This window comes from Caretta caretta, chromosome 11 (assembly GCF_965140235.1).
Source record: "Caretta caretta isolate rCarCar2 chromosome 11, rCarCar1.hap1, whole genome shotgun sequence".
Classification (NCBI taxonomy): Eukaryota; Metazoa; Chordata; order Testudines; family Cheloniidae; genus Caretta; species Caretta caretta.
Genome location: NC_134216.1, coordinates 31,935,315 through 31,961,296, shown reverse-complemented (window position 1 = coordinate 31,961,296; position 25,982 = coordinate 31,935,315). Strand labels below are relative to the sequence as shown.

Here is a 25,982-nt window from a genome sequence, read left to right as displayed (position 1 = left end):
TTTAATAATGCTAATAAGCTTTGAAAAGCATTATCTACATAATAGGTGACAATCCTGGAATCTTATCTTTGTGACACTCTGAAGCCTAGAATGTCTCTCAGTGTGAAGCAATGGAAACAGCTACGAGCATGGTTGAGAGCTTTTTTTTGTTCAGAATATCAGCAAATTCAATCATCGCTGGGATTCACAGTCCATTAACATCAAGTTCTTAACTTATCAGGCATTTTGATTTTACAAAATATATCCAAGCAACAGCAAATCATGTATCTATGCCATGATTGGTTGAGTTATCTCTGACCTATTACTACTCCTACTCTACAGCTAACTTGCATGCAACAGTTTCATTGGTTGCATGAGGAAGGCTGAACAGATGGCAGATTACATGGCCCAAATGCTGCACCCAGCGGCGCTGACTTTATAATCTGCTGGCGGGTGCTCAACCCCCAGCTCTGCCTTAGGCCAGGCCCCCACTCCACCCCTTCCCACTCACCCCCCACTCCACCCCCACCCTGCCTCTTCCTGCCCCCTCCCCTGAGCATGCCCGGCCCTTGCTCCTTCCCTCCCCCCCAGCACCTCTTGCACGCCGCAGAACAGCTGATTGTGGCAGGCAGGACAGGGAGTGTAGGGGAGCTGGCTGCCGGTGGGTACTCAGCACCCACCGATTTTTCCCCATGGGTGCTCCAGCCCTGGAGCACTCATGGAGTCGGTGCCTATGGCTGCACCCATGCAACAGCACTGGCTTTCAGCTATTAGTACGTGTATAATGAGTGGATGACTTCATGTTTGACTGTATTTTTCTGAGTAACATAGATCTACCACAGAGTGGCTACTTTTTCTGTTTCTTCTAATGTCATCAATATAATATAAAAGGGATTTTGCTAGTGTTTCACAAAGCGATTCATGAAGTCTGTCTTAAAACAAAAGATGAACCCTTATAATTTATTTTCTGGTTAGAAGGTAGTTTCAACAATATGACACTAGCTTTCCTGTCCCAGTGTACAAACAAAATAAGAGCATTACAATTTCTTAGCTAAATTGGTTTTTAGAATATCAAAACTTTTATTTCTCAACAGATGTAAGAAACATGAGTGGAAGGGACCTTCGAACGTTCATTACAACTCACAGGACTAGTGACATAGGTATATATATTTTAATTTTTATTAGTTTAACTGTTCTATCACAGTCTACAATAGAACAATATTTATAAGCTACTGTGTACAATTACATACATATGAATGCCACTATAACATTCTGATCTTTGGTATTAAAAAAACCCTCCTTCATGATAGAAGGTATCATCTGGCATCATTTTGGAAGCCACTGTTTTTTTTCTTTCACATTTTATTTATTGTGCTCCTTTGCCCGCTGTAATATGTAAATGTCATAACGTCTGGTTTGTTACTAGGTAAATGTTGTTCATAACATTATTTGTATTACCTTAGCACCTGGAAGATAGGTACTAAGATACAAACAGAACAAAAAGAAGGTCTCTGCCCCCCAAAAGCTAAGTATAAGGGACAACAGAGGGATACTGATAGGGGAGTACTAGAAAACAATAGGAAAATATTTGTCAGTATAGTATAGTAGGCAATGGTCTCCGCATACTACTGGCCTAACCATTGTCAGGTTTTCTGTAGGCGTCACAGCAAAGGAGAGCGATAAGGAGGATAATGAGGTAGCTTTGCGGATGTTTACAACACATACTCAATATTGGAAGTATCATCCCATGTCATTTTATTTTCAATAATCAATCAGAAGGTATGTTGACACCAAAACATAAGAGCAAGTTTTGCTAAATAAGGTAACCTAGTGGGATAGGCCTTTTCTTTCCAATCCCTCCTGCATTCAAATCTTGTGTAGGCAGATCGCATTGACTTTACGAGCCTCCTTGAAGGAGTGATTTTTTTGAAGCGTGATTAAAAGAAGAAGGTGAAACTAGGTTCAGAAGAGAGTTCCAGGCATAAGCTACATGACAGAAGGCACAAAGAAAAGTGTAGAAGAAGGACATGAATAACACAACCTTCTTAGGGTGAGCAGCGAGAATGTGTAGACTCGTGTAGAAAGGAAATGCGGGTAGAGATATAAAAAGGGAGTAAGTTGTGAAGAACTAGGAAATGATTACTTCATTCTCCTCCACTGTCATTCTGGTCCCTGTCTCGACCACATGAAAAAATATATTTAGAAAGAAAATTTCCAGGATGATGGAGACTTATTACCTGGGGAGGACATACAGTATTACTTCTTTTACCAAACATTGGTAATGGAACAAATATTTTTCAGGTGTTTTAATGTAGATACTGCTAAGTAATTATTTCATGGTTAACAGAAGCATATGGACCTTTATATGTTTACTTAGTGATCTCTTTTAATGTATCTTTCTGTGTGAAATGGGTGTCTGTTAAAATTCCAAAAAATGAGTGTAGTCTCTCATTTTCCCCTGTCCCCTTTCTTTATCCTCTCGCTTTTCTGCCTGTTAAGTTTCTCCGTTGACTCACTTTCTGTTCTTATTCATCTGATTCTCCACATTCATTGTTGCCTCCTCTGCTATTCTCTCTTTTTACTTGCCCACTCACACTGTCCTCATCCCAGATACCCTCTCCCTTACTTAGATTGTGTAGGTGTGAGAGAGATGAGAGACTGAAGAGAGGGTATTATTTCATTGAAGTTGAGTTGTTCCAGGGATGTGTTTTTGCCATCAGTGTCTAAAACTGATTTGCGGTACCACAAGACACCAGGCAATGGCTGACATTTTTCAAAGGAGCCTAAGAAAGTTGCCTAATTCCCTTAAACTTGCACTCCCATTGGCACTCCCATTTGAAAATCCCAGTCAATCTGTCTTGTATCTACCTGCTTGTCCAGATGTTTTAAACAGTGACCGTAGGAATCCAGAAGTAAGATGTTATAACCTATGTTGCATGCAGTAGGAACTGATTATGTTGTCCTTGAAGTCTGTTGTTCTTAGCAAAGCTTTTGACACAGTGTCCCACAGTATTCTTGCCAGCAAGTTAAAGAAGTATGGGCTGGATGAATGGACTATAAGGTGGATAAAAAGCTGGCTAGATTGTCGGGCTCAATGGTTAGTGATCAATGGCTCCATGTCTAGTTGGCAGCCGGTATCAAGTGGAGTGTCCCAAGGGTCGGTCCTGCGGCCAGTTTTGTTCAATATCTTCATAAATGATCTGGAGGATGGTGTGGATTGCACCCTCAGCAAGTTTGCAGATGACACTAAACTGGGAGGAGAAGTAGATACGCTGGAGGGTAGGGATAGGATACAGAGGGACCTAGACAAATTAGAGGATTGGGACAAAAGAAATGTGATGAGGTTCAACAAGGACAAGTGCAGGGTCCTGCACTTAGGATGGAAGAATCCCATGCACCGCTACAGACTAGGGACCAAATGGCTCGGTAGCAGTTCTGCAGAAAAGGACCTAGGGGTGACAGTGGACGAGAAGCTGGATATGAGTCAACAGTGTGCCTTTGTTGCCAAGAAGAGCAATGGGATTTTGGGATGTATAAGTAGGGGCATTGCCAGCAGATCGAGGGACGTGATCATTCCCCTCTATTCGACATTGGTGAGGCCACATCTGGAGTACTGTGTCCAGTTTGGGGCCCCACACTACAAGAAGGATGTGGAAAAATTGGAAAACGTCCAGCGGAGGGCAACAAAAATGATTAGGGGACTGGAACACATGACTTATGAGGAGAGGCTGAGGGAACTGGGATTGTTTAGTCTGCGGAAGAGAAGAATGAGGGGGGATTTGAAAGCTGGTTTCAACTACCTGAAAGGGGGTTCCAAAGAGGATGGATCTAGACTGTTCTCAGTGGTAGTTGATGACAGAACGAGGAGTAATGGTCTCAAGTTGCAGTGGGGGAGGTTTAAGTTGGATATTAGGAAAAACTTTTTCACTAGGAGGGTGGTGAAACACTGGAATGGGTTACCTAGGGAGGTGGTGGAATCTCCTTCCTTAGACATTTTTAAGGTCAGGCTTGACAAAGCTCTGGCTGGGATGATTTAATTGGGGATTGGTCCTGCTTTGAGCAGGGGGTTGGACTAGATGACCTCCTGAGGTCCCTTCTAACCCTGATATTCTATGATTCTATGATGGCTTCCCGTATATTTAAAGAAAGTAAGTTTATTCCCCTCCTCTCCTAGCCTACATAATTCAGAATGATGAATTAAATATAGTGGAAAATGTTTTCTGTTCTTGTATTGGAAAATCAGTCTGATATATAGCTGAAATAACTGAGTTTCTACAGTTCGTTCCATTCATATGTAAATAGAACTATTCATCTGACATCTTAGAAGTGATACTGGTTCCTTAATTCAGAGTTCATGATAAATATGTCTGAGTAGTTATCATAGAATCTTGGGGTTGGAAGGGACCTCAGGAGATGATCTAGTCCAACCCCCTGCTCAAAGTAGGATCAAACCCCAACTAAATCATCCCAGCAAGGGCTTTGTCAAGCCTGATCTTAAAAAACCTCAAAGGGAAGGACCACCTCCCTAGGTGTAACCCATTCCAGTGCTTCACCACTTGAGACCATTTCTCCTTGTTCTGTCATCTGCTACCACTGAGAACAGTCTAGATCCATCCTCTTTGGAACCAGGAATACTAAAAGTACATTGTAGCCTGTGTTTTTCTATTATTTTATCAGAATTTACTAAAATTCCAGCAAACCCAATTTAAATTTAATATTATTTATTTAAACTGAATATTATTTATTTATCTGCATTCCTGTAGAGCTTAGGAACTGTAGTCATGAACCATGACTCTACTGTGCTCCTTATGTTAATTTTTGGTGTTGATTGCTAATATCATTGATTGACTAAGATAGTTGCAAAATAAACAAATTGTGAAACTGTTTATGATATCATTTTTACCAGTTTAGAGCTCAGTTTATTTCAGTAGTTACTCCTGATTTGACACTAAAGTGGAATGAAAATCAGATCCACTGAACACAAATTACTTTTAATGTGTAACTATTTTCCTAATATTTTCGTAGCAAAATCATATGTTAAGTACAATACTCTGTCATCCTGTGAATTAAGCTTTAATTTTGTGTCCAACATTTAAAAAATGTTTCTATACAGTTTGAAATGACTTTTTTATGTTAAATATAGATAATCTGGTTGTTCGTATGAAAAATGGTCTTTTCAGCCAGAAGTATAAACCTGTTGACTACAAACAACTACATGCACTTACTGAAGAAAAGAAAAAAGCGTCTGCTAATATACAATTAAAGGTAAGCTGTTTTTTATTCCTAGAAGAATTAATTTTTTATGTATAATAATCTTCATTTAGTTGCTTCAGTTTATTATTTGTATTGTGGTCTGCTTAGAGGTTTGTATCAGGGACTGGGCCCCATTGTTAAGCACCTTGCTTGTGTATAATGAAAAGAAGGTCCCTGCCCCAACAAGTTTACAGTCTAATATATGACAAGGGACAACAAATGCAAAGGAGGAGGAGAAAGGTAACAGTGTGTTGTTATGATTAGTGCAATAAACAGTGGTCACAGCACTCTGAATCGGAAGAAGGACAATATGCTGATTTTCTTTTTATGTGGAGTTTCCCCATGCATAAAGGTCTGCATGGAAGAAAATGCAAAGAAGGGGTATTAAGGAAAGTTGGACTGATGGGTAGTAAAGGCTGGTATCCTTGGCAGAGCAGAGGTGAGGGTTGACAGCTTGATATCTAATGAGAAATGTTCAGTAGACTCAAATCATGAAAGGTCTTAAAAGTGAAAACAATTACCTGTGTTTGTCGTGAAAAAGGAGAAACTCATGGAGAAGTACCTGTATTTGTGGTGGAACAGGAGGAGCTCATGGAGAGATGCAAAGAGAGGGAAGGAGACAACATAGTCAATGTGATGAACCAGGTAGATGAGAATTACAAAAGTGTTGTAAATGGTTTTAAGAGCAAGATGGCATTTGTTGGAAGGCCAGAAAAGAGGCAGTGACTTCATATCTTAACTACTGCAATGAGGACGTGGGCCTGAGTTTTAGCTTTGGAATGAGAGATGCCATTGTGTAAGAAGTGGCAAGGGTTAGACATGACCTGCATGCGTCTAATTCCAGAATAGGCACTCACATGTTATGGTGAGGAGGGATATATAATACAGGTAAAATGTAGGGTGGGGGCAGAGACCTAGTGTAACATTTTAAGGACTTCCTGACTAGAAATATTGTAAACTGAACATTCATTATATGTTAATTTATGCTTTACTTAACAAGTAAGTGGTTTCTAACAATTTGAAAACAGCATTAGCTGCAGTTAAACAAGGTTCATGTATAAATAAGTAGCAATAGCTTGCTTTAAGATGCCTCTAGACAGGGAAAGCTGGCTAGTATAAAAACCATTAAAGAGAGAAAGAGTTAAAAATACTAGACATCAATATCAGAGCAGTTTTTTCCCCAAAAAAACATAAAGAAGGTGTTGGTATCCTGCATTTGTGTCTTTTCTTTACTTTTCTTTAAATTATTGATGTTACTATTACATTAAGGTACAGATGAGGAAAGTTTTAATGTACAGCTCTACTCTGAAGAATGACTTAGTAAAAATGGTACTTTATTCTCCCAAAGCTGTATTAGAGTGGGAATGTATTTTTCACAAAAATAAGTTATTGCTCTGAATACATAGGATGCAGATCTGCTGATCAAGATATCAATTTTTTCAGTCACTTTTCAGAGTAGAACCACACTCAGCCCTGCACTATATATTTCTACATTTCTCCCATTTTGGAGGTGCATATTAAGACTATATTTTGGCTTTCTCCCAACATTCCCTAAAATCTTACAGAGGAAACTCAGGACATTTTGGTGAATTAGCCCCAAAAGACTACAAGGACAGCTGAGTTTAAAAATAGTGGCTAAATTAAGTTCTAATCCCACTGTGTTGCTACAGTATGATTTGTTCTGGCTTGTGTTGATGGGTCCGAATCGTCTTATAAAGAGGATAAAAATGTAGCTGAGTCTGTAGACCTCTACTTCGACTAAAGCACTTCTTACAAACCTACTTGAAATGTGGTTTGGTCTTTTCTACAAAGCTTCAAGTAAACCATATTATATCACTAGAAAGCCACAATAAATCTTAAACATTGTTATATTTGGTTTCATAAGGTTGCTGAGACATGGAAATTGTCTTGCACTGTATTGTGGTTAATTGTGCATGGGTTTTTTTGTACTCAAGTAATTTAGGGAGATTCTTGGATTCATGAGATATCAAGGGTGTCCAGACATACCTGGTTTGATTTTTAGCTTGTAAAGAACTTGGCATAAAAGGAAAAACTGCTTTCTCTGAGGAAAAGAAAATATACCAGACTCCATAATGTTTTTAAAAAATAACCTTTTAAGAAAATGACTTTTAATCCTGGAGAGATGTGGATACTATGGAAGACTCCTGGCTGCCATTCAGGAGAATTTGCTGCTCGTACTATATGGCTTCCTTCTTTCCTTTGCAGTTGCTAATAGATTCTTCAGCACAAATATAAAGGTCAGGTACAGAAAAACAAAGAAGTTATAGTTCCTTGTAAAAGTAGGGCTGTTCTTGGTTTATGGCAGTTTTCACTGATTATTGGTAGGTAATAAAGGTAATAAAATTAACAAATTTCAAAAGAAACTGACATCAATCATTCACTGTAATTGTTTCGTTTGGGCAAGGACTATCGTTACATAGAGCACAAAAGAAAACTAAATCATTATGAACTATGATCACCCTCTCCTCCCACAGTAACATCCAATGTGGCTATATTATTTTTTCCCAGATAACAGCAAGTGCAGTGGAAGGACAGTATGTCCCTGGGTTTCATCCCTCCTAATGTGGCCTGCTCATTGTCTGCCCAAACCTCACCCATTACTCTGCATAAATCCCAGTCTCATGGAGGACCTTCCATTGAGTTCTTGGGAAGGGCAGGGGAGATGCCATGGTGCAGAAGCAGCTGATTCCCAACTTCTATGTGGGAGGGACGTGCCCACGTGAGTGGATCTTGTTTGGCAAATGCAAGGCCTGATTTTGGGTCTTTTTTGGGGAAAACTCCCAGAGAAGTCAATGGGAAATTTTGTCTAAGGATTTCAGGATCAGACCCAAAGTCCTGTTTGGAAGATTAAGGAGTTCTTGTAGATTGCAGTTCAGAATTTCAGTGAACAGCACTTAATAAATGTAATGCATTACTTAGGCCTGGTCTACACTAGGAGTTGAGGTTGAATTTAACAGCGTTAAATCGATGTAAACCTGCACCCGTCCACACGATGAAGCCCTTTATTTCGACTTAAAGGGCTCTTAAAATCGATTTCCTTACTCCACCCCGACAAGTGGATTAGCGCTTAAATCGGCCTTGCCGGCTCGAATTTGGGGTACTGTGGACACAATTCGATGGTATTGGCCTCCGGGAGCTATCCCAGAGTGCTCCATTGTGACCGCTCTGGACAGCGCTCTCAACTCAGATGCACTGGCCAGGTAGACAGGAAAAGAACTGCAAACTTTTGAATTTGAATGTTTGGCCAGTGTGGCAAGCTGCAGGTGACCATGCAGAGCTCATCAGGAGAGGTGACCATGATGGAGTCCTGGAATCGCAAAAGAGCTCCAGCATGGACCGAACGGGAGGTACAGGATCTGATCGCTGTATGGGGAGAGGAATCCATGCTATCAGAACTCAGTTCCAGTTTTCGAAATGCCAAAACCTTTGTCAAAAACTCCCAGGGCATGAAGGACAGAGGCCATAACAGGGAGCCGAAGCAGTGGTGCGTGAAACTTAAGGAGCTGAGGCAAGCCTACCAGAAAACCTGAGAGGCAAACGGCCGCTCTGGGTCAAAACCCTAACATGCCGCTTCTATGATGAGCTGCATGCCATTTTAGGGGGTTCAGCCACCACTACCCCAACCCTGTGCTTTGGCTCCTTCAATGGAAGATACGGAAGCAGGTTTTGGGGACAAGGAAGATAGCTCACAGCAAGCCAGCGGAGAAAGCGGTTTTCCCGACAGCCAGGAACTGTTTTTCACCCTGGACCTGGAGCCAGTACCCCCCAAACCCACCCAAGTTTGCCTCCTGGACCCACCAGGCAGAGAAGGGACCTCTGGTGAGTGTACTTTTTTAAATAGTATACAGGGTTTCAAAGCAAGCATGTTTAATGATTAATTTGCCCTGGCATTCGCGGCCAGTACAGCTACTGGAAAAGTCTGTTACCGTGTCTGGGGATGGAGCAGAAATCCTCCAGGGACATCTCCATAAAGCTCTCCTGGATGTACTCCAAAAGCCTTTGCAAAAGGTTTCTGGGGAGGACAGCCTTATTCCGTCCACCATGGTAGGACACTTTACCATGCCAGGCCACTAGCACGTAGTCGGGAATCATTGCAGAACAAAGCATTGCAGTGTATGTTTGCTGGCGTTCAAACAACATCCGTTCTTTATCTCTCTGTGTTATCCTCAGGAGAGTGATATCATTCCTGGTCACCTGGTTGAAATAGGGTGCTTTTCTTAAGGGGACATTCAGAGGTGCCCGTTCCTGCTGGGCTGTTTGCCTGTGGCTCAACAGAAATGTTCCCCGCTGTTAGCCACGCAGTAGTGGGAGGCGGGAGGGATTAGCCACGTGGCAAAATGCCACCTTGTAATGAAAGCACATGTACTATGTATGTAATGTTAACCGCAAGGTTTACTGTGAAAGAGTATACCCATTGTTCTATAAAATGTGTCTTTTTTAAATACCACTGTCCCTTTTTTTCCTCCACCAGCTGCATGTGTTTCAAGGATCACAGGATCTTCTCCTTCCCAAAGGCTAGCAAAGATTAGAAGGCGAAAAAAGCGCAGTCTCAGTGAAATGTTCTCTGATGTCATGCTGTCCTCCCACACTGACAGAGAACAGACAAATGCGTGGAGGCAGACAATGTCAGAGTGCAGGAAAGCACAACATGAACACGAGGAGAGGTGGCGGGCTGAAGATGATAGTTGGCGGCAGCGTGATGACAGGAGGCAGGATTCAATGCTGAGGCTCCTGGAGGATCAAACTAATATGCTCCAGCATATGGTTGAGCTGCAGGAAAGGCAGCTGGAGCACAGACCGCCGCTACAGCTCCTGTGTAACCAACTGCCCTCCTCCCCAAGTTCCATAGCCTCCTCAGCCAGACGCCCAAGAACGCGGTGGGGGGCCTCTGGCCTCTCAGCCACTCTACCCCAGAGGATTGCCCAAGCAACAGAAGGCTGGCATTCAATAAGTTTTAAAGTTTTTAAGTTTTAAAGTGCAGTGTAGCCTTGTCCTTCCCTCCTCCACCACCCCACCCGGGCTACCTTGGCAGTTATCCCCCTATTTGTGTGATGAATTACTAAAGAATGCATGAATGTGAAGCAGCAAAGATTTTATTGCCTCTGAAAGCCGTGATCAAAGGGGGGAAAGGAGGGTGGTTAGCTTATAGGGAAGTAGAGTGAACCAAAGGGCGGGGGGTTTCATCAAGGAGAAACAAACAGAACTTTCACACCGTAGCCTGGCCAGTCATGAAACTGGTTTTCAAAGCTTCTCTGATGTGCACCGCGTCTTCCTGTGCTCTTCTAACTGCCGTGGTGTCTGGCTGCATGTAACCTGCAGCCAGGCGATTTGCCTCAACCTCCCACCCCGCCATAAATGTCTCCCCCTTACTCTCACAGATATTGTGGAGCGCACAGCAAGCAAAATAACAATGGGAGTATTGGTTTTGCTGAGGTCTAAGCGAGTCAGTAAACTGCGCCAGTGCGCTTTTAAATGTCCAAATGCACATTCTACCACCATTCTGCACTTGCTCAGCCAGTTGTTGAACAGCTCCCGACTACTGTCCAGGCTGCCTGTGTACGGCTTCATGAGCCATGGCATTCAGGGGTAGGCTGGATCCCCAGGGTAACTATAGCGATTTCAACATCCCCAACGGTTATTTTCTGGTCTGGGAATAAAGTCCCTTCCTGCAGCTTTTGAAACCGACCAGAGTTCCTGAAGATGTGAGTGTCATGTACCTTTCCCGCCCATCCCACGTTGATGTTGGTGAAACGTCCCTTGTGATCCACCAGTGCTTGCAGCACCATTGAAAAGTACCCCTTGCAGTTTATGTACTCAACGACTTGGTGCTCCGGTGCCAAGATAGGGATATGGCTTCCGTCTATGGCCCCACCACAGTTAGGGAATCCCATTGCAGCAAAGCTATCCACTATGACCTACACGTTTCCCAGGGTCACTATCCTTGATATCAGCAGATCTTTGATTGTGTTGGCTACTTGCATCACAGCAGCCCCCACAGTAGATTTGCCCACTCCAAATTGATTCCCGACTGACTGGTAGCTGTCTGGCATTGCAGGCTTCCACAGGGCTATTGCCACTCGCTTGTGAACTGCGAGGGCTGCTCTCATCTTGGTATTCATGTGCTTCAGGGCAAGGGAAAGCAAATCACAAAGTTCCTTACACATGCGAAAGTTTTGCAGCCACGGGGAATCGTCCCAGATCTGCAACACTGTGTGGTCCCACCACTCTGTGCTTGTTTCCTGGGCCAAGAATTGGCGTTCCACCACATGAACCTGCCCCATTAGCACCATGATGCCCACATTGCCAGGGCCCGTGCTTTGAGAGAAGTCTGTGTCCATGTCCTCACCACTCTCGTCACCACGCTGACGTCGCTTACTCGCCCGGTTTCGCTTTGCCGGGTTCTGGTGCTGCATATACTGCTGGATAATACTCTTGGTGTTTGATGTGCTCCTAATTGCCAAAGTGATCTGAGCGGGCTCCATGCTTGCTGTGGTATGGCATCTGCACAGAAAAAAGATGTGGAACGATTGTCTGCCATTGCTCTGACGGAGGGAGGGGCGACTGACAAGATGGCTTACAGGATTGGCTTACAGGGAATTAAAATCAACAAAGGGGGTGGCTTTACATCAAGGAGAAACAAAAACAACTGTCACACAGAATGTCCCCCTCAAGGTTTGAACTGAAAGCCCTGGGTTTAGCAGGCCAATGCTCAACCCACTGAGCTATCCCTCCCTCTGGTATTCCAGGCAGGACTGAATCTCCATTAAAGTTTTCAAGATGCCCCTGACAGACCTCACCGAAACGATTGTCAGCCGTTGATTTCACGGAGGGAGGGAAGGAGGGAGGGAGGGGGGAGCAAATAAATACAAAACAAATCTGGTCTAATTCTTGTTTTGATCCCCTCCATCTATCTTTTACATCTTAGGCTGGCAGCAGACGGTGCAGTAGGACTGCTAGCCATCCTCATTGCTCTTGACTGCTTGCCAGAAGATGGTACAATATGACCGCCGGCAGGACTAAAGAGAATTACCTGCTTGAGTCACTCCTATTTATGTCCCTGCGCCCATGTCTGCCCAGGTGCTCCTGACTGACCTCACCGAGGCAGCCAAGAGCACCTAGGACATGATGATGATGGTTATCAGGCCTATTGTACTGTCTTATGCCACAAGGCAATGAGTCGCTGCTGTGTAGCAATGCAATACCGCATGTGCCAGCACCCAGGAGATGTACGGTGACAGTGAGCTGAGTGGGCTCCAGGCTTGCCGTGGTATGGCATCTGCACAGGTAACCCAGGAAAATGGGTGCGAAATGATTGTCTGCGTTTCTTTCACGGAGGGAGGGAGAGAGGGCCTGATGACATGTACCCAGAACCATCTGCGACAATGTTTTTGCCCCATTAGGCATTGGGATCTCAACCCAGAATTCCAATGGGCGGCGGAGTCTGCGGGAACTGTGGGATAGCTACCCACAGTGCAACGCTCCGGAAGTTGACACTAGCCTCGGTACTGTGGAAGCACTCCACCGAGTTAATGCACTTAGAGCATTTTCTGTGGGGAGACACACACTCGAATATACAAAAACGATTTCTAAAAAACCAACTTCTATAAATTCGACCTAATTTCGTAGTGTAGACATACCCTTAGGAAAGTAACCTTAGGTTTTTATGTGGTATGTTCTATTTTTGCTTTATGCATTTTAGTTCTCTTTTGTTGATGTTATTTATTAAACCTTAATCAGAATATATGCAGTATTGACAGGTTTTTCGATATTCATGATACTGTGTGTTGGACCTCAGGACAAAGAAACGAATCTTGCAAAAAGAAGTTGTGAGCCAACGAGGTGACATTGAATGAGAGCAGGAATACTTGTCTCCTTTATAGTATAGTTTCCTTTAATGGTACAGCTATAATTTATCAAAAGAGTTGTCAGATATTATTTCTTCATGAGCTGGTAGGATAGAATTCTGCTGAGCTCATTCAAGCTTTAAAACTAAATTTTAGTCTTATGTCTTTTGGTATTTCATTTTTCACAAGTCTCTTCCAGCCAAGTAGGCAGTAAAACTGTACATTGAAACCTGCACAATTTCAAAAAGGTGTTCCCATATGTTGCTATTTTTGTTAAGGGCTATGAATGTTTAACTTGTGGTCTCCTGGCTCTCAGCTCATTGTACCTTTTCCTTACTTGATAGGGGGGTCTCTTTTTTCCCCTCTTTAGGTCTGTCAGAGGAGAAGTGGTTGAGGCTCCCAGAGGAAAGGAGATAGAAGCTCCAGTGATGGTAGCTCATCAGACTGTCAAAGTTGTCTGATTTTGACAAAGGGCCCTTTGCTTTGAGCAGCCATGGCTGGAACAGTGGAACAGATATGTTGTTTGACAAGCTGACCCTGTCCCAAGAATGTGGGCACTGTTGTGCTGGAGTTAAAGAGGGTAATAACAGACACACTGAGGCCCCCTTTCCACTATAATTTGCTTCTCCTGGTCCTCTGTACTCTGCTGTCTCCTTTTCCTCCATATCCCACAACACAGAGAAGCTGAGGGAAATTTTGTCTCCCATTCCATCCCAAACCTCCCTACTCTTGCTGTATTCAGTCCTCCCCCCCGCCCCTCAAGAAAACTCCATACACAAAAAAATTATTTAAAAGGGATGAATGTTGGTTAAATTTGACATCCACTCCCCAGGACAAATCATTAAAAGCAAGGAAACGCCAAATTCTGGGACACTTCTTACTATATCCTAATCCCCACTGAGCACATTTCTTTTGACAGCGACAGGCTCTGCACCTTCACAATGAGCTTCCTTCTTCCTCCAACAGATGATGGAAAACACACCATGTTTATTTACTTCACCTTTGTCAGAGATCCTAGAGAGTTCTCCTTCCTGGCCACCCATTAGGACTGCTGTGAGGGGAATCCAAGCTCTAGGGTGTTTCAAGCCCCAATCTCAAGGTCCATAGGCACACTCTCAAGGTACAGACCTTCTATTTGGCCCCCCCTCCTCCTCCCCGCGTGTCTTACTGTTTAGCTGCCTGACCCTCTGGGTGCAGCACTCACCCTTCAGACCAGGGCCTGCCCACAACATTTTGGCACCTGAGGCAGGGAGCTCAAATGACGCCCCCATGCCCCCTTGCTTTGGCCAAAACTTTGAAAAGTCTCAATTCTGCCTTCTTCCTGTTCTTCTCCTCTCATGGTATTGCTCTGCTACCTACCCCAATAAAGGAGAACTAACAACTTAAAATGCTTTCAAAAATTTTAAGTAACACTTAACTTTCAAACTCCTGAACAGCAAATGTAACTTTTCTTGTCTGCATAGTAAACACTGGCATTGTGATGGTTGCAAGGCCGACCAGCCTCTCCTGTGTCATTGTGGAGCGTAGATGTGTTTTTATTAACTTCAGGTTGGAGAAGCTGCGTTCTCCACGGGCAACTGTTACAGGAAGTGTTAGAAGTATGCGCAGAGCTACAAAAGCATTTGGAAAGAGGGAGGTCATTTTATTTGTGCACATATATACCAGAACAGCCTTTGGAGTTTATCCTGCTGAAATGTATTTTGAAAGGGCTTTCAGATCATCACCTAAATCACTTGCATCTATATTGTGCATGTCATCATGTGTCAACACTGTCTCTAGTGCCCTACATTGCTGGTGTAGGTCTTCTTCCGGTATAGTGAGGAGTTTTGGAATATCATACAACATCCCAAATATACTGCTGTGTTCCTTGAGCTGCATGAAATGTTCTTCAACTGACTGTATTGCACAATCTAGCACCTGGTTAAAGAATTCAACTTTGAACTGTTGTTTGGGGTCTCTTATGGGATTATCTCGTAATCAAAATGTCTTCTTCTTCAGTGACTCTTGTGTTCTTGAATGGGTGGGAAAATAGCTTCAATGTGAAGTTCCTCTGCCAACTTCTGTGCACTCTTCAGAATGTTTTGAAATCCCTCATCTGACCGGTAAGACTGTAGGTATGACTTTGCTTTGTCCATTTGTTCCATTGCTCCAGATATATCAAGGTCAACACTCTGGAGTCTCTTGCTTACAACATTTATTTCAAACAGTATGTCATGCCACAACACTAAGCCACACAGAAATTTGAAGTTATGTATGTTTCTGGTGATTCCATTTCCCTTTGCCACTGTTCTCCCACGAACAGTTCCTATCTTAGCATTATCCTCCATAATGGCAACTATGGCATCATCTATCTTCCCAATTTGGCGTTTGATAGGCTTTATCGCCTCCACTCGACTTTCCCATCTTGTGGCACTCAGTGGTCTCAGTGTCAGAGAGGATGTTCGCAGATGTTGCTTCTAAATTTGCCATTGATGAATTGATGGAGAGAAAAATACATAGATGCTTTGAATTACATGAAAAAATTCAGCAGCCTTACTAGAAGCTGATGCTGCATCACTGACCACCAAGTTCAATGAGAACTTCATGGGACAAAAAAAGCTTGAGGGTTTAACTCTCGGATCCATGTCTGTACTCCTCTGTTCTTTCTTCTCATGTTGGCACCATTATCTTAGCCCTGACCTCTCATGTCAGCTATCGCAATTCCCGTATCTTTCAGCTTTTTAAGAAGCACATTTGTCATACCAGCTCCTGTAATATCATCAATGTCAATAAATTCTAGAAAATGCTCTCTGACAGTCACCATTGCAGGGACATTTTCACTAGTTTCTGTTGTTACAAAACACACCATTAAAGTCATTTGTTCCGTATGGCTGATGTCAGGTGTGCAGTCCAGAATAACAGAGTAATATCTTGCTGACTTCTGATCTGCCACAATCTTCTGTTTGACTTTTGTTGCCAGTAACTGTATGATCTCATTTTGAATTGTTTTTCCAAGGTAGTGGTGTGTGTACATTTCTTGGGTGGTGACTCTTCTTAGATGCTCCTGGAGTATAGCATCAAACTCAGCCATCAGCTCCACAATTTTAAGGAAGTTTCCATTGTTTGGCACATACAGCTGATCTGAAGTGCCATGCAGTGCTAGGTTTTGAATAGCAAGCATTCTCACAATGGCAATGAGCCTTTTCAGAACATTTTGCCAGTAAAGAGAGACTGATGCAATCTTCTCTTGATGCTGATCATCTATGGGGGCCTTTAACCTTAGTCTCATCTCAAGGTCTTTCCACCTGTGGAATGCTCTCTGGTGGTTTGCTGTCTTCTCACGGCATTGCAGATTTCTAGCCAGATTTTTCCAGTCCTTTGTTCCTGTAGAACCCAATGTGGCTGGAACATTAGACTGGAAGAGTTTGCAACAAAAACAGTATGCAGCATTCTGGTTTTTGAGTACATAAGCCATGGCCTCTCCACTTTGTCACCATTGGGGATTTCACTCCAGTAATGTGTTGGATGGAAACTTCTATTTTCATTGTCTTTGGGGAACTTGAAGTTTTTCACTTACTGTGGCCCCTGTAGTACAAGGAGGTCCCTCAGGCTACTGCTCAAGTGGGTCCACAGTCCTGGATCATCTAGACTTAAGGAACTAAACTCAGCAGCAGCTGTTTCTTGCGCCTCCACCACACTTTTTTCTGATCTACACTTTTGTTCAGGAATGTGCATGGATACATCCATTTGAGATGGAGATCTGGATGCTGCTGTAGCTGCCTGAACTCTGACTAACTGGAAGATCAGGCATCTCTTCACCACTCATATCCTCACTGGGGCCAGAAGGCTCATCGTGAACATTTGTGTCTATGTATCTCAGGAGAGCTCCTTCCAACTTAGATAGAAAAGCTTCCTTTGCTTTCTTTCTTTTTCTGAATGCTTCCCCAGAGGGGTGTTTTCTTCTTTCACTCATGACTACTGTTCTGTGCCAGCTATAGTGGCTCTTAACACTCAGTTGAAGGGGACAAATAAGCAGGCTGGTAGCAGGACCTGAGTGAGGGAAGATATCAGCTTCTTAAGGACCTAACTGACTCCTACTACTTCAGTTGACTGCCTGTTCTCCTCAAGTGGGTTCAGGGAAGCAGCAGGAAATAGGAAGCTCCCTGAGAAGCTGGTGTTAATCAGTCCAGGCTCCTGGGGGTGCTAGAGAGGTACATAAGAGGCTCCTCCTCCTCCTCTCTGACCCTGCAGCTCCTCCTGCTTTCTGTTATTCCCTCTCACCTTTTCTCCTGCCTGCCTGTTATGTCTCTTGTGCCCTCCTTCCTCCAGCACAGCACTCCATCATTTCTGTGCATCTAGAGCAGAGAGAATACATATGCACCACCAGCAGACACAATTTTCTACACTCTGGGTCCTAGTGGCGCCCCCCCACAGTCTGGCACCTGAGGCAGCCGCCTCAGTTCGCCTCACGGTAAGGTCAGTCCTGCTTCAGACTCCTCAGTACTTAAACACCCCTATCTCCCGGAGCTCCACCCCAGAAGTGTGAAGCTTTCATTTACAGTTTAACTCTCAAGGGTGCACAGTACTTGTGAAGACATTAACACACGTTGCCCAGTCTAACACCTTTATACTCTTTTATATTTAATCATGTAAAGCACAGGAGAGTACAGATCATAGAAAACAAAAAAACATCCTTAACATATTGTCCATCACTAGCTTACCCTTACCTTGGGAGTCCTTGAGAGATCATCTGTGTTCCATCAGGCAGGATCCTCCATTGAGTATCCCTAGCCTCTGTTTGCCAGGAGCTGAAAATGGGTGACAGGGAATGGATCACTGGATGATTACCTGTTCTGTTAATTCCCTGTGGGGCACTTGACATTGGCCACTGTCAGAAGCCAGGGTATTGGGCTAGATGGAACTTTGGTCTGACCCAATATGGCCATTCTTATGAGTTGGCTACCCTGCTCCTGCTGGAACCTCTCATATCTTAATCTGGTGCAAAATGGTTCTCTCCCCATTTCCCCCAGCCCCCTGAGTTACTTTATAGATTCCTGCTGAGTCACCTGCTTCTTTTTTCTCCTCCTGGTAGTTTTCCTTTACTCTCAAACCCTGCTCCCTTCAGACAAGAAGAAGAAGTGTCGTCTTCCAGCTAAAGCAAACCCATTGTCCCAAGGTGTTTTACTTTGAATAAATTCTCATTGAGTGGTGATCTCACACCATTGTTTCTGACCTGGAGGAGACACGGCACAATCCTACTAACTCATGGTGGATCCACATACATATAGGCTTTCCATAACACAGTAATTTCATAAAATAATCCACAATTCAGAAGTGGTACACACAGAACCCCCAATTCATGCCAACACTATAATACAAAACTCTAATTACAGCCTTACACTTTCCTGACCAACACAGAACACACCACATACTTAGTCTGAGCACATATCTCGACACTGAATATTTGCTTATGTTGTTCAGATTGTACTAAATAGCATATTAAATAAACTAATTGTGGCCCAACCCAGCAAAGCACTTTAGAAATATGAGTAATCCTATGGTCGTCCAAAGTCCATGGGATGCTCACTGTCAAATTGGAGGACATATGAAGTAGGGTCTCACAGAAGTCTGTTCTTGGTTTGGTACGAGACAATATTTTCATTAATGTCTTGGATAATGGAGTGGAAGATGTGTTTATAAAGTCTGCGGATGATACCAACCTGGGAGGAATATGGTGCACTTTGGAGAACAGGATCAGAATTCAAAAAGACCTTGATAAATTGGAGAATTGGTCTAAAATCAACAACATGAAATACAATAGACAAGTGCAAACTACTACTTAAATACAAAATGGGGAATAACTGGCTAGGTGGTAGCACTGCAGAAAAGGATCTAGAGATTATAGTTAAGGCTACAATTTTGGCACAGGCATTTTTATTAAAAGTCACAGACAGGACATGCGTAATGAACAATAAATCACAGAATGAAGCCTGGAGCCCCACTGTCCAGGGCTGAATTTATTGGAATTTTGTACAAGTCACAGAGGTCTTTATAAAATCATGGAATCCATAACTTCTATGACAGAGTTGTAGCCTTAATTATAGTGGATCACAAACTGAATACGAACCAACAATGAGATGTAGTTACAAAAAAAGACATATCATTCTGGGATGTATTAATAGGAATCATATGTAAGACATGGAAGGTAACTGTTCCATTCTGTTTGGCAATGGGAAGGCCTCATCTGGAATACTGTGTCCAGTTTTGGGTGCCACACATCAACAAAGATTTGGAAAAATTGGAGAGTCCAGAGGAGAGGAACAAAAATGACGAAAGGTTTAGAAAACCTGACCTAAGAGGAAAGGTTGAAAGAATTGGACATGTTTAGTCTAGAGAAGAGAAGGCTTAGGGGGGAACCTGATAAGTCTTCAAATACGTTAAGCACTGTTATAAAAAGGATCATGCTCAATTGTTCTCCATGGCAATAAAGGATAGGACAAGAAGTATTCTGCTTAGTTTGCAGCAAGGGAGGCTTAGGTTAGACATTAAGAAAAACTTCCTAATTATTAGAATGGTTCAGCACTGGAACAGGTTATCTAGGGAGGTTTTAGAATCCCTGTTATTAATGGTTTATAAGAACAGATTAGACAAACATCTGTTAGGGATATCTGTATCAGTGGCTCTCAAACTTTTTTATTGGTGACCCCTTTCACACAGCAAGCCTCTGAGTGCGACACCCCCCCCCATATATTAAAAACACATTTTTCAAATTTAACGCTATTCTAAATGCTTTAGGCAAAGCGGGTCTTGGTGGTGGAGGCTGACAGCTTGCAACCCCCACATAATAACCTCGTGACCCCTGAGAGGTCATGACCCCCAGTTTAGAGCCCCTCAGCTATGTATACTTGGTCCTGCCTCAGTGCAGGGGGCTGGACTAGATGACCTCATGTGGTCCCTTCTCACCCTACATTTCCATGATTTTTATGTACTTAAAGTATGTTGTATTGTACTTCATCTTTTATATTATCCTGAGGATGATGAAGATATCACTCCTTTATATCATTGTTTATATTAGGGTTTGTCTATGTCAGGGGTCTCAAACTCAGTTTATCTTAGGGCCAGTGCCAGTCCTCAAATCCTCCCAGTGGGCCAATAATGTCACTGAAGATGGTGTTCAGAAAAGAAAACGTTTAAATTGTATTTTTTTATTTCAAATTTCTTAGAAATAATAAAACAGTTATACAACTTTATACAATTCTTCTCCTGTCAGAGAGTGTTTAGTGTTTGCCAGACACCTGGCAACGCTTCAGTTCTGTCAGTTTGTTGATGTTTGGCCTCTGTGACTGAGCAGTTGAAACCTTCAGGATTGCAGCAAGGTGTGCATCAGATAGTTGTGTTCGGTATTTTGATTTGTTTATATTCATTGTGGAAAAAAGTGACACTGCCTCCATCGCTGACTCTGCCCTGCGACTAGTGATGGTATCTCTGTCCATCTCCTCCAGCCAATGGGAGCTGCAGGGGGCGTTGCCTGCAGCCAACATTGCTGGCAGTGTGTCTGCATGCGTCTCTCCTCCACAGGCCGCAGTGGGGAGGTTCTGGGCTCCAGATGGCCCACGGGCCAAGATTTTGAGACCCCTGGTCTGTGTGTTGCTTTAGTTTGCATTAGAAGGATGTAAATTTTAGTCCATACTAGCACATTGCACACTAACTGGTCTATGCAGATTCTGCTGGCACATACTAAAAGTTCCCTAGTACATGTTAACTGTTTGAAATGTGAGTCCATTAATGTGCACTAGGGAACTTTTGGTGCCTGCCAGTAGGGTCGACACAGGTCAGTTAGCGTGCAATACTAGCATGCTAGTATGGACTAAAATGTACACCCCTCAGGTGCAGACAAAAGCACTGTTTAGACAAGCCTTATGTGTATTAAATTAGGGCAGTTTTCATTGTAAGCCTTCTTTTGGGACAGATTGTGAAGCCCTTGGTGATGTTATTAATCACACATAAGTAGCCCCTCTGACGGGTTCGGTCACAGAGACCCCCTTGAGACTGTCATCTGTTGTGCTGGAATTACCTCTGAGCCCATTTTCCCTGATGGCTTGGATCTTCAGAACCTTGCCTTGTTGAGCCAGACACCCCAGTCTGCAACACAGACCCAGGTCTGAACCACACCCCCAAAGCTGCAGGCTTTAACTGAAAACCACTCAGCAGGTTACCTATCTTCAGCATCCAGACATCCAGCTCCCAATGGGATCCAAACCCCAAATACATCCGTTTTACTCTGTATAAAGCTTATACAGGGTAAACTCATAAATTGTCCGCTCTCTATATAGAGATATATGCACAGCTGTTTGCTCCCCCAGGCATTAATCACTTACTCTGGGTTTGTTAATAAGCAAAAGTGATTTTATTAAATATAAAAGTAGAATGTAAGTGGTTTCAAGTAGTAACAGACAGAACAAAGTAAGTTACCAAGCAAAATAAAACAAAACATGCAAGTCTAAGCCTAATACATTAAGAAACTGAATACCGGTAAATCTCACCCTCAGAGAGGTTCCAATAAGCTTCTTTCACAGACTAGACTCCTTCCTAGTCTGGGCCCATTCCTTTCCCCAGTACAATTCTTGTTAGTTCCAGCTCAGGTGGTAACTAGGTTTTTTTCCATGACTGCAGCTCCCTTTGTTCTCTTCCACCCCCTTTTTTATCTTTGGCACAAGGCGGGAATCCTTTGTCTTTTTCTGGGTTCCCACCCTTCCTTCTAAATGGAAAAGCACCAGGTTTAAGATGGATTCCAGTATCATGTGACATGTTCACATGTCCTGCGAGACTTCATTACTCACTGGCTGGCACCCGCATATACAGGAAGGCTTACAAGTAAACAGAGCCATTAACAAACAATTGTCCTGGTCAATGGGAGCCATCAAGATTCTAAACCACCATTAATGGCCTACACTTTGCATAATTACAATGTGACTTCAGAGTAATATTTCATATTTCTAGCTTCAGATACAAGAATGATACATTCATACAAATAGGATGAACATCCTCAGTAGATTATAAGCTTTGTAATGATACCTTACAAGAGACCTTTTGCGTAAAGCATAGTTCAGTTACATTATATTCACCCTCATAAGCATATTTCCATAAACATATGGAGTGCAACGTCACAGCCCCATTCACTTCAATAAGATTACATAAGTGCTCATAATGTAAGAAAAAGCTCAACAATCTGGCATTATATGAGGTGAAGGTAACTTGTAGAAAACTAAAAGTGACTCTGCTCAAAGATATTTTGAACTCGGCTATGTTTGAAGGACTTAAATATTTGCTAGTTTTTAAAGTGAAAAATATTAGTTTTAAAATAGGGTTTTTACTTTATCACTGGATGGATAAAAAGTTATGCTAGTTAGCAAAGGGCTAAATTATCACTTGCCTTATCCACCCTCGCAGGGACAGAAGAGTTATACATCTCCTCCTTCCTCCCTTATATGGATTGCTTGTATCACTGGTCCAGTTGTGTGCACTGAGGAGGAGGAAGAAAACAAGCGCCTAGGAGATAGGAGCAATTTCTCAATTTAGATCAAAATGTTGTTTCTCACTAGAGTTGGTTGAAAAGTAGAAATAATTTTTTGTGAAAAATTTGGAAATTTTCACTTTTTTGTTCTATATATTTCCAATAGAAATGATTTTTCATTCATCAAAATTCTTTGAACATTTTCAGCTAAAAAAATTATTTTACATGGGGTGGAGGTGTCAACTTCCCTTCTTTCTCTCTCTCTCTCTCTCTCTCTTTTGCTGCCCCTTCCCTTTTTCCATTTTGCCACTGAATAAGGGGAGGGGGAGCAGAAAGATTGAAAGGTGGGGGGGGGGATATTTTTTAAAAAGAACTGACCTTTTTTTTGCTTTTCCTTTATTTAATTTTCATCCAAAAATGGGAAAACTAAAGTAAAGTCTTCATGAAAATTTCCAAGGTCATTTTTTATAAGAAAAATTTGTTTGAAATTTTCAGTCAGCTCCATTCCTCACAAAGATGTGCTTGCAGAGGCACACAAGTTCATACAACCTAGTATTAAAAGTTTATTTGGGGAAGCCATTTTGTAAATATATCAAACTAATTTGAATACTAGTAAGAATTTTTTCTTTTTCCTTTTTTACATAGGTTAAAAAAGTAGAACAAGCTTCAAAAACTAACAAAGAACAAATGCTGCTGAAACAGCACCACCAGATCTGGTGGCAAGAGCATAAACGATTGAGTGAGAACAGGTAAGAACTGGGGAATCTTAGAGATTATAAAAGAAATGCTTTGATAGCAAAAATGTTGGTATAGACTGCTTGTTTGAAAGAAAAAGATAAAGTAATCGAACAGCAGTAGATGCAGAGTATTTGAAAAGAGTGGGAGATTGTAACTACCCACATCTAAACTGAGTTTACAGATAAGAAGAAGATAGGTAAAGAGGGGGAGGGTGGGGTGTTCTGTCTCAGTCTCATACTCACAGCCAGTGATGAGCTGCCAGAAGCTGAAGAACTGGTTCCTTCAATCGCTCCGGGTCTTCGGCGGCACTGAAGGGCCTGCCACCGAAGACCCGGAGCGAGTGAATGACGTGCCGCCGAAGACCTGGAGTGACTGAAGGACCTGCCGCCGAAGGACTGCAGGCCACCGGGTGAGTAGAAATTCTCAGGGGAGCCTCCCCAGCCGAGAGCTCAGGCGGGACGGACAGGACAGTCCCGCGGGTTGCATGTGGCCCGTGGGCCGGAGTTTGTCGAACCCCTTTAACAACCGGTTCAAAACCGGCTTCAAAATTTAACAACCGGTTTGCGCGAACCGGTGCGAACTGGCTCCAGCTCACCACTGCTCACAGCCAAATATTTGGCTATCAATCAATATGTGAGCAGCCTAGAACCTACTGGACTATTGGCCCACCCCAGAGCCTCTAATGTTTAATTCTTTATAAATGGTCACATTCTGTTCTCAGATATGATATGCAACTCTCACTTATTTCAAAAAGAGTGGTATGGTCGTTACTTATGTCTGAAGGCATGATTTGGCCCTAATTAATAATGGTAAATAAGTTTCTTGCTGCCACTGCACTGCTAATGTACTTCAGAAGCTATTTCTTCGTTTTGTTGAGGTAAAATATGGAAATACCATCTGGTTTTTCCTTGAAAATATATATTTGACTGCCTGCTAGGTTTTATTTCCCCCCAAAGTGTTTAGATGACATTATGCCTGATTCTGCAAGCACTTTGGATACAAAACTCAAGTAGAAATGAACCCTTAATGCTTTCAGGGTCTGCATTCATCACCACACTCCACTGATCAGTACCATCACTCGTCTCCAAGGGATGGTAACTTCCATAACCAACCTCAGATCAGTTTTTAATCCTGGAAATCTCTTGTAGGAGAGTGTAGTTCAAGTTGTCTTCCCAACCCCTTCCCTGCACATGTTGAATGCAAAGGAGACTTATTCTATTCTTCTCTTGTAGAGCAGCCTAAAGTTAAAGTATCCTACTGCTGTTGTAGAATACTTTCATTTTTGCCTAGCAAGGTCGCTGAATGACTAGTAGAGGGTCTTACTGTGGATCATAGAGAATCAGTGGGAGGTCCCATGCCATCTGTATGGAGATATCATGCCTACTCTCCAATTCTGTGTCCCCAAGCCTTGCTTCTGTCACTCAGAAACAGTGCAGCCCCAGTGGAGTTGCAGTATCAGGGACCCCTCTGGATGGGGCTGCCTCCAGGGATTGCCATGACAGAGGGGAATCCAAAGGAAGGCGGTCTTTTCTTTGGAATAGGCATGGTGCCAGAGAGCCTGATATGTATCTTGTATTCTGCTGACTTGCCTCGTCTCTGCCCCAGCTCACCTAGTTGCCTTCTATACAGAGTCTTCCCCCTATTCAGTTATCACATGAATTGTGTGTAGGGCAGTGGTTGTTTTCTATCTTTGTTTATATGAGTAAGAAATTAAAGTTTATGCATATGTTCCAATTATACATTTCAGACATAATGTGGAAACAGAAATACAAACTTTCCTTGATGAAGGGAGCCTTGAATGTGAACTTCTTTTGGATATGTCAGACTTTGGTAAGAATTTTCACTTGATTTCTTGATTAATTTAAGTGGGTTTTTAAAAACAAATGTATTGACCATTACAGATAAATTACAGAACAATTTAGCAAATATTTGTCTTTTTTTTTTTTGAGAAAGCTTTATGTTTAACTGTCTATAGCACATAAATTATCAAAGGAACTGGTTATATATCAAACAAATACGGTAGATCCCGTCTGGCAACTGAGAGAGGATTTGAAATGCAGGCTGTCTGAAATGCAGTGCTACCCTTCACAGAAATCCTGCATGGAATATGAGTTCATTCCAGTCAAGGTGTTAGAGCAGGTTGGTAACTTCACTTCTACAGTTTGTTGCTGTTTTGAATTTTATAATATTTTCTTTTGCTTATTATTTTTTTGAGGGAGGGAAGCAAAAGTTTCAAAGCCTTTTAAAAGAAGTGTGAAATGTAACCTTAAGATGCATATACTATCTGAAAATATTGTAGCTATTAATTTTTAAGGCCATGATCAACCTCCGTGCATCTGATTATCCTCACACTTACATCAGTATAAATCTGGATTAATTCTGTGGAAGTTACACTTGTGTAAAACTGGTGTATGGTAGAAGAAAATTAGGCTTTGCTTCTAAATGACAGTTTTGATATGAAAAATATCAGTCTTAACTGTTAATATTTCATAAAACTAGGTAGACTTTGTGAAGGAACAACAGAAAACAATTTTGGAATTACTTAATCAAGAAAAATTGGCTTTGGAACAAGAACTTGAAGACTGTAAGAATAAAGTAAGAGAATGGTCACATTTCCAAATTAATTGAGTTACTCCACAACATAAAAAATGTAT

The 25,982-nt window shown here is 42.4% G+C and overlaps 1 protein-coding gene across 2 annotated transcripts in view; it reads left to right on the top strand.

Annotated features, from left to right (window-relative positions):
• The window catches only part of CCDC148 (coiled-coil domain containing 148), a 174,266-nt gene that overhangs the window by 49,324 nt on the left and 98,960 nt on the right, over nt 1-25,982 (top strand). For both annotated transcript variants that reach the window (XM_075117866.1, XM_075117867.1), the window contains exons 2-7: nt 1,074-1,139; nt 5,123-5,244; nt 23,236-23,339; nt 25,076-25,158; nt 25,304-25,467; nt 25,828-25,923. In XM_075117866.1, coding sequence (XP_074973967.1) covers nt 1,085-1,139; nt 5,123-5,244; nt 23,236-23,339; nt 25,076-25,158; nt 25,304-25,467; nt 25,828-25,923 — 624 coding nt within the window. In that variant the 5' untranslated portion in view covers nt 1,074-1,084. The remainder of the gene's footprint in view (nt 1-1,073; nt 1,140-5,122; nt 5,245-23,235; nt 23,340-25,075; nt 25,159-25,303; nt 25,468-25,827; nt 25,924-25,982) is intronic.